The 8,157-nt window shown below is 54.5% G+C and overlaps 1 protein-coding gene across 1 annotated transcript; it reads left to right on the forward strand.

Moving 5' to 3' along the window:
• Positions 1 to 6,181: 6,181 nt before the first annotated feature.
• Positions 6,182 to 7,515, forward strand: POU4F3 (POU class 4 homeobox 3). Its single transcript, XM_047102158.1, has 2 exons — positions 6,182 to 6,301; positions 6,619 to 7,515. The coding sequence occupies exons 1-2, from the start codon at positions 6,182 to 6,184 to the stop codon at positions 7,513 to 7,515; spliced, it is 1,017 nt and encodes a 338-aa protein (XP_046958114.1).
• Positions 7,516 to 8,157: the final 642 nt, after the last annotated feature.

Below are 8,157 nucleotides of genomic sequence, written 5' to 3' on the forward strand. Positions count from 1 at the left end.
GCTCAAAGATGATGACACAGCAGGACCTATTTGGTGGCAGTGGGGGTGGGGGGTAGAGTATGAAAAAGTCATGCACTGACGTAGGAAGTTGTTAGGAAGTCTCCTGGGGAATGGCGTGTCAAATCCAAACTACTGACTGATTTTCCTTGAAGCAGTAGACTAAACCCAGAAAATGTGGGGTATCTCTCATCCATTCTGGACCACTGCAACCCCATTCCTATACGGCTGCAGGAAGTAGACCTCCAATCCTATCACCACCCTGCTTAAAAGCTCCAGTGCCCCCCCCTCCATGGTTCAAAACCCAATTCCCCTGCAACATCTGGTGCCTGCCTTTGACTCTGTCCTTTCCCACCTTTGCGATCTCCTTACTACACTCCAACCACCCTCTACGTCTGCTTGTTCCTGAACACGCCATTCTTACTCCCACATCAGGTGTTCACACTTGCTGTTTCTCTTGTCTTCCGTTTTATGCTTCAAGCCTTCACTCAAAGGTGACTCTTTTGCTTTCTGTCCAGACAGTCTCTATTCCTGTATTTTCTCTGGTTTATCTTCTCTGCAGCAGTTATCCGGACTCCAGGCTGTCTTGTTTGATGCTCACTTGCTGCTGAAGTATCAGCTCCATGGGGGGAGGGGCCCTGGGGAGGGTGGGGTCTGCCTTGTTTGTAGCTGAATTCCTATCTGCTAACATCATGAGGGCCACAGAGTAGATGCTCAATAAATGTATTCGGTGAAAGAATGCATGATGGACAAGGGCTCTGGGACATCCCTTGCTTGGTCCCCTCATTTTTCGGATGAGGAAACTGAGGCCATAAGGAGTCAGATGACTTTGTCAGCTGTACTGCCGGAGTGTCAGAACTCAGTCATCAGGGGACGCCAGGGCAGGGGAGGGCTGGCGCGTGGCGACGACCCCTCAGGGGTGCTGGGCCTGGGGCTCCTGAGTCCCTCTGGGCATCTCGGATCTTCAGAGCCCCGCGCAGACAATGTGAGGCGAGCGGCCGCAGCAGCTGTGCAGGCGGCAGGTACATGTGAGAAGTTTGTGAGAGGAGCTGAAAGAAAGGGAGAGGAAGGCAGGCGGCTGCGAACACCTGGCCGGGCAGCCCCGCCAGCTGCCTGCCCGCGATGGCATCTCGAGTTCGGGCAGTCCTATCGGGCTATCTCCCATTCCACCCCTCCTCCCTGTCCTCCCCTTCTCTCCGAAGTGGAGCTTGGCCAGGGATGGAGGTGGGAACTGGTAGCCACTGGCTTCTGGAAGCGGCCTCTGCCTGAAGCAAGCCTGGAGCGGGGCCAGCCTCTGAGCCTCTGGAATAGAGGCCACCTCGTCTTCTGGGAGAGAAGTAAAGCCTGCTCTTCCTCCCAGTCTCAGCCTCTGGGCTTGGGGGGTGGGGTGGGGTGGAGATTCTGGTGCCAGCCCAAGACCTTCATTAAAAGCAGGTTCAGAAGTTAGAAAAACCTGGGTTCTAATGCCCACTCTACCATGCTTCAATGTGTGGCTTGGGGAAAAAAAATCAGTCTTGCTGTGCCTCAGTTTTCTCATCTGGGAAATGGAGATAATAATATAATGTCAAAGTCTTGATGTGGAGATTCAGTTATAATTCTTTTCTAAAGCACATAACCCAGAGGCTGGCAGTCCATAACTGGTTTTTCTTGTTATTACCATCATCCTACTGCCAAAATCGTAGGGGAGATATTATTCATGCATTCATTCATTCAATGCACATTGTTATATTAAGCTCCTATGTGGTACCTGGCCTGTAGACATAGGCAGTGGAGACACAGGGACAAATAAGACCCATCCTCAAAGAAGTCCCAGGGTCCTTCAAGGAGCTGAGGCAATGCAACATTGTGTTCTTACCAAGACATAATAGAGGAGGACACAAAAGACTCAAAGAAGAAAAATTTATCTCTTGGAGTCTTAGTGAAACTTAAACTTTAATTATTTTAGGGTCTGAAAAAAATAATGTCAAGTAACAAGTTTTCACATCAAGGTTTTCAAGTTGAGAGTCCCAGGTCACCTGCTGGCAAATCATAAATGTCTATTAAGAAGCACCTCAGGGGCACCTGGGTGGCTCAGTCAGCTAAGTGTCTGACTCTTGATTTTGGCTCAGGTCATGATATTATGTTTTGTGGGTTCAAAACCGCGCACTGCTCTCCCCTCTCCCCTGCAGTCTCCTGCCCCCCTCCCTCCCCCCCTCCCCACCGAGGGACTCTGCACTGACAGTACAGAGAACCTGCTTGGGATTTTCCTTCTCTCTTTCTTCCTCTGCCCCTCCCCCCCCAAAAAAAGAGGCACTTCACTCCCATGGGTAGCATCTCTGCATGTCGTCATCTTAGGATGTTGTGTTTTAAGAGGCTGCAGATTCCTGCATGATTCCTGCTCATGCTAAAGTTGAAAACCACTGGCCCACAGGAAAATGCCCCTGCCCCTCTGCCCTAGCTTCCCTACAGGGCTAGTCCTTCCGGAGGGACAGAGTGCTTTGTGTTCTGATTTAGAGTTACATGTGGCAATTTAATGTCCCCACTAGAGTCTGAGCTCTCCAAGCAGTGTGCTCTATGCCTACAGAACGTATTACAAGATCCAGCCATCAGTAGGTATCCTGAAATGACTGTGGAATGAAGAAAGTGCCCCCATTAGTGTCACTCACATAAATGCCCATGTGGTCCCTACTTTGGACCCTCAGACAGATTTCGTGTGGCCTTTATGTGGGGTGTGTGCATGGAGAGGGGGGAGGGATATGCATGTGCTTTTTAATTGTAATTTAATGCCACAGGGGTGAGGATGGGGTATTTGGTCTCCACTTTACGTCAGTCCCAGTGTTCCCTGTTATATACCCAACTGATCTGCTTTACTGGACTTGCTCCTGACAGAACTGAAGCTTGAAAATCCTATAAAGTATACAGTGTTCATAGTTCTTCTCGTTCTTTTCTCTGTGGTCTTTACCTCATCTCCTCTCTCTCCAGGGCCTTCTCAGAAAGACTGCTCCCTAAGGATGGGTGTCACCTCACTGCTGGCTGCATAGACCTGTCAGTGGACCTTCACTGAAGGGAAGGATGAGAAAAATTCAAAGAACACAAGTTGTCTGATGCAAGAGTGGCTTTTGATTTGTGGTCCTAATGCCTGGGGATGCTAGGACGGAGGCTGGTGAACTGAAGGCCAGCTCGGAGGCCTAAGGAGGTCAGTTACTCTTGCTCTGGCTCTGACCCTTGCCTGACCTCGACCGACCCTGGCAAGTGTCTCCCAGCCCCTGAGGGGACAAAGCAGAGAAGGATGGATGTGGATGGGCCTTTCCTTCTGTTTCTAGGGGCTCAGCTTCTTAGACAATTAGGGTATGATTAGGTGATTGTGGGTCTCAGGGCACCATGGGGTCAGGCAAGCTCCAAAATCTTCTCCCTAGAGGATCCAGCCTCCCTTCTTTTCCTTCCCCACTTTCCATTTGCCTTCCTGCATTGGGCAGAAAATGAGAATGAGTGGTCCTAAACGCTGGTGAAGTGATGAAATAATGCTGCGTTCAACTTCTGGGAAGTTAAGGTCCTAGGAAAGAAGCTCCTGACTCATTTAAAATGTGTTTCATTTAAGTTAACCAGAATGGTACTGTTTGGCTGGAGCTGGAGGTTCCTACCATCTAGTCCAGCCCTCTTCTTGTGGGTAAACTGAGGCCTGGCCAGGGTCACACAAAGCCCAATATTAGAATGCTGTCTAAAAGCCAGCCGTCCTAAGGCCCACAGTTCTGGTGTGTATTCCGTATTTCAAGAATTCCACCAGCCTTGCTCTCGGTCTTGTGCGTGAATCTACATCTTCTCCACTGCAGTGCAAGTTTATAGTCAATTTCCTGCAGTGGATTTTAGACTGGCGACTCCGTGAGGGCAGGGATGGAGTCTGATTCTCATCTGTGGCCCAGCCCTCTGTGTGGAGTCTGGCACAGAGCAGGTGTTGAACGAAGGAAGGACAGCAGGGAACCAGATCGCACCTTTAGATCAGTCATTCTCCAGGGAGATTACTTAAGCCACCCCGGCTCCCAAATGCTTTAGCTTTAAGTGTTGAGGGAAGAAGAAGAGAGCAACAAACATTTATTTCATGATTTCACTGTGCCAGGCAGCATGCTGAAAGCTTATCTCAGTGCACTGCTCGCAACAGTTAGTGGAGGGGAAACTATTTCATATATGATGAAAGTCCAACAATGTTTGAGGTGGCTCATGGCCTCTAAGTCAGCAAGAGGCAGAGATGCATGTTGAATCTGAGGGCAAGGCTGCGCCCAAACATTAGGTTGTGAGGTTTGCCGAGCACTAGATATGGTGCTCAATGCTTTCCTTTCTATTCTAGTTTGAAAACACCTTCACCAGAACCCAAGAAGGCAAACAGGAGTGCAGTTGCCGTTTTACAGACGAGGAAACCAAGGCTCAAGAGAGGTTTAGTGGGAGGGCAGCCCTTGGCCTCAGGCCCCTGGGCTCAGTCCTCCTCCCCGGTTACAGGTTACAGGACGGTTACAGGACGCACAGGACCCATGCAAGGGGGCTGGCTGCAATACGGAGAAGAGGGATTGGCAGGATCCGAGGGTGGGGAGCCCAGATCTAGGCAGGATTTGCTCTTAGGCCAAAGGTGACCTCTCCACACCCAACCGCCGTGTTCACATTCTGAGAGACCCGGCCCCCATACGCGGGCGCGCAAGGCCCAGCCCTCCGGCTGGGGAGACTTCTGAAACTCGAAGGTCGCTCCCCGGCGGTGGCGGCGTCCGAGGTGAGGTGGGCTCAGCTGGGCGCGCAGGTCTCGGCTCCGAAGCCCGGAGGGCGGCGCTGCGGCGCGGTCCCAGGATTCCCTATGCATTATTCACGATGTTTACTAGCGCGGGCAAAGGAGAGGACACCAGGGGGAAGGAGAGGGGATCAGAGCGAGGCGGGGGCGGAGCAATACTAACCCTGGGGCACTTCGGGTCCCAAAACTTCGGGAGGAAAAGTGCGAAATGATGAAGAGCTGGGAAGTCAGATGTGGGGCCCGGCACACAGTAGGCCATCCGTGAATATTCGTGGAATGGATAACGGAACGAGTGAGCCAAGGGCTCTCTTCCCAACTAGCTCTGTTGTCTCGGGCGAGTCACTTAACCCCCTCGTTTTCCTCACCTGGAAAGCAGAATAACAGTATCTACTCCGCAGGGTGTGCGGATACCATGAACTAAGTCTCTAAATAGCCTACCACGTATTAGGAGCTCAAAAATGGTAGCTATTGTTCTGGCGAATGGGGCTTGTGAGGTTTGGCAGCCGAGTGGAAGTGCACTGACTGACTCACAAGGCCGGTGGGCAGTTCTGAACTGTTACTATTCTAAACAGAACTCATTAAGCTTCCTTCCACTGACGGGTTGGGGAAAGGGAGAGGGGGCCAAGTTGTCTTTCTCTAGCGAAGGCCAGAACTGCCAGCGTTGGGAGGAAGCCGCTGGTCTCCAGGACCCGGCAGACATTTATTTCCCCCATTTCCACCCCGCCGGGCGGTTGGGGTCACCTGGGGCTCATTCTGGCAGCCCCTCACCCTCCCTGGAGCCCGTCTGGGCGCATGGAGGCGCCTCTTCGCTGAGCCGCGGGGCCGGACTCTGGTGGACGGCTCGGGCGTGGGGCCAGGAGCGCCCTGGAAATGGGCAGTTTGGCGGCAGCGAGGCCGACAAGGAGTGTGTGTGTGTGTGTGTGTGTGTGTGTGTGTGTGTAGAAGGGTCAGCTTCCTGGACCCACTCAGGCCGTGGCTGCCCTTCGATCTGGGCAGTGCGAGTTGGGACAGGACGGAGAGGTTTGAGACTTTGGGGGAAACTAGTCCACCAAGAAGAAACAATCCGGAAGGTCTGCCGGCCTGGAGCCAGGCGGGGCGGGGCAGGCCCGGAGAGGCCAGGCCCGACCGGGGTATAAATGCTGTGGCGGGGGCGGCTGTGGCGGGCGCACAGACGCGCGCCTAGAGCTGCTGCCTGGCCTCGCCTCCCGGGCCGCCCCTGCGAGTCCCGGGCGCGTGAGCACGCCTGCGCGCGCCCGGGCCCTTCCTGGCAGGCTGCTTGTAAGATGAGTGAAGAAGCAGGTGGGGGAGAGGGGAGGCAGCGAGCGAGAGGGCGAGGGGAGCGCGGGCGCTGAGCGGCGCTCACTTGGAGCGCGGCGAGCGAGCGAGACGAGCCTGATCCATGTCCCTCGCTGCCTCCCTGCCAGGCGCGCGAAGATGATGGCCATGAACGCCAAGCAGCCTTTCGGCATGCATCCGGTGCTTCAAGAACCCAAATTCTCCAGCCTGCACTCCGGTTCCGAGGCCATGCGCCGAGTCTGTCTCCCAGCCCCGCAGGTACGTACTGGAGCATAATTACCGCTCTAAGGCACATTTTTTGACAGGCACTAGCTTCATGTTTTTTTCATGTCGCCCAGAACAATCGCCGCTGTCTGAACCCCTCTCCTTGTCTCCCCCGCGCTCTCTCCCGGCGCGCTCTCTCTCTCATTCATGTCTCTCTGATCCACACGTCTGTTCCAGCAAAGCCTCTGTCTCCGTATTAATTTTTATGACCTGGGCTTTGAGGAGAGGCATCTCGGTTGCTTGAAAATGTGTTTTAATCCTGAGTTGACAGTATTCCCCACTGACCGTGCTGTGCGCCTTCTCGCTTGCAGCTGCAGGGTAATATATTTGGAAGCTTTGATGAGAGCCTGCTGGCACGCGCCGAAGCTCTGGCGGCGGTGGATATCGTCTCCCACGGCAAGAACCATCCGTTCAAGCCCGACGCCACCTATCATACCATGAGCAGCGTGCCCTGCACGTCCACTTCGTCCACCGTGCCCATATCCCACCCGGCCGCGCTCACCTCACACCCACACCACGCCGTGCACCAGGGCCTCGAGGGCGACCTGCTAGAGCACATCTCTCCCACGCTGAGCGTGAGCGGTTTGGGCGCCCCCGAGCACTCGGTGATGCCGGCGCAGATCCACCCGCATCACCTGGGCGCCATGGGCCACCTGCACCAGGCCATGGGCATGAGTCACCCACACGCCGTGGCGCCTCACACCGCCATGCCCGCGTGCCTCAGCGACGTGGAGTCGGACCCGCGAGAGCTCGAGGCCTTCGCCGAGCGCTTCAAGCAACGGCGCATCAAGCTGGGAGTGACCCAGGCGGACGTGGGTGCGGCTCTAGCCAACCTCAAGATCCCCGGCGTAGGCTCGCTCAGCCAGAGCACCATTTGCAGGTTCGAGTCTCTCACTCTCTCCCACAACAACATGATCGCGCTCAAGCCGGTGCTCCAGGCCTGGCTGGAGGAAGCCGAGGCCGCCTATCGAGAAAAAAACAGCAAGCCAGAGCTCTTCAACGGCAGTGAGCGGAAGCGCAAACGCACGTCCATCGCAGCGCCGGAGAAGCGCTCGCTCGAGGCCTACTTCGCTATCCAGCCGCGGCCCTCATCCGAGAAGATCGCGGCCATTGCTGAGAAACTGGACCTTAAAAAGAACGTGGTGAGGGTCTGGTTTTGCAACCAGAGACAGAAACAGAAACGAATGAAGTACTCAGCGGTCCACTGACTGCGGCGGGGCGCGGCGTCCGGGGCCGGGGCCGGGGCCGGGAGAGCGGAGTGTATGCCACCCCCCAGAGTGTGTGAGTGGGGGGAACGGTTATGGGGAACTCCAAGACGTTTCCTGGCAGGTCAGGCTGTCTCCCCCGAAGCCACAGACTTTCCCCTTTATCCTACCTGGTTGCCTCCCGGACTTCTCTTTCTCTTTTTTCCTTTCCATTGCCACCTGAAAAGTTATGGCGCTAAGAAAAAAATTCCTGAAGGGCAGGCCCGGAGTGGCAGGCGCTGTCCGTGGTGCTGAAAAATCTCCCTCGCGCGCTGGACTGCGAAACCACAGGGCAGGAGCCCCAGTGCAGGGGACAGTGAACTGGCCCCGACCACACTACTCCGGGGTGAAGGCGCCACTTTGCTAAGCGTGATTAGACAAAGGTGAAGGGATGGGAAGGCAGTGATAAGCACTAATACAAAGTCTAACTGGGGCACAAACATGTACTGGAGATTTATTTAGAGTATATAAAATACATGTATGTTTCCAAAGGATAGCCTTATACTCCTTTCCTCTCCTAAATTCTATCCATCTCATCCTTTGGTTTGCTGTAAGTTCTCTAAGGTAGCACGGACTATGTTCAGGGAAAGTGTGCGTGAAGTTGCG

The sequence above is a fragment of the Lynx rufus genome, unplaced genomic scaffold (genome assembly GCF_022079265.1).
Source record: "Lynx rufus isolate CCGP_SWC_20201006 ecotype Redwood Valley unplaced genomic scaffold, mLynRuf1.p SCAF_1, whole genome shotgun sequence".
NCBI lineage: Eukaryota > Metazoa > Chordata > Mammalia > Carnivora > Felidae > Lynx > Lynx rufus.

Coding starts and splice junctions, on each gene's coding strand:
- POU4F3 (XM_047102158.1), top strand. CDS start 6,182: ATGATGGCCATGAACGCCAAGCAGCCTTTCGGCATGCATCCGGTGCTT. Junction 6,302..6,618: donor TCTGTCTCCCAGCCCCGCAG/GTACGTACTGGA, acceptor TCTCGCTTGCAG/CTGCAGGGTAATATATTTGG.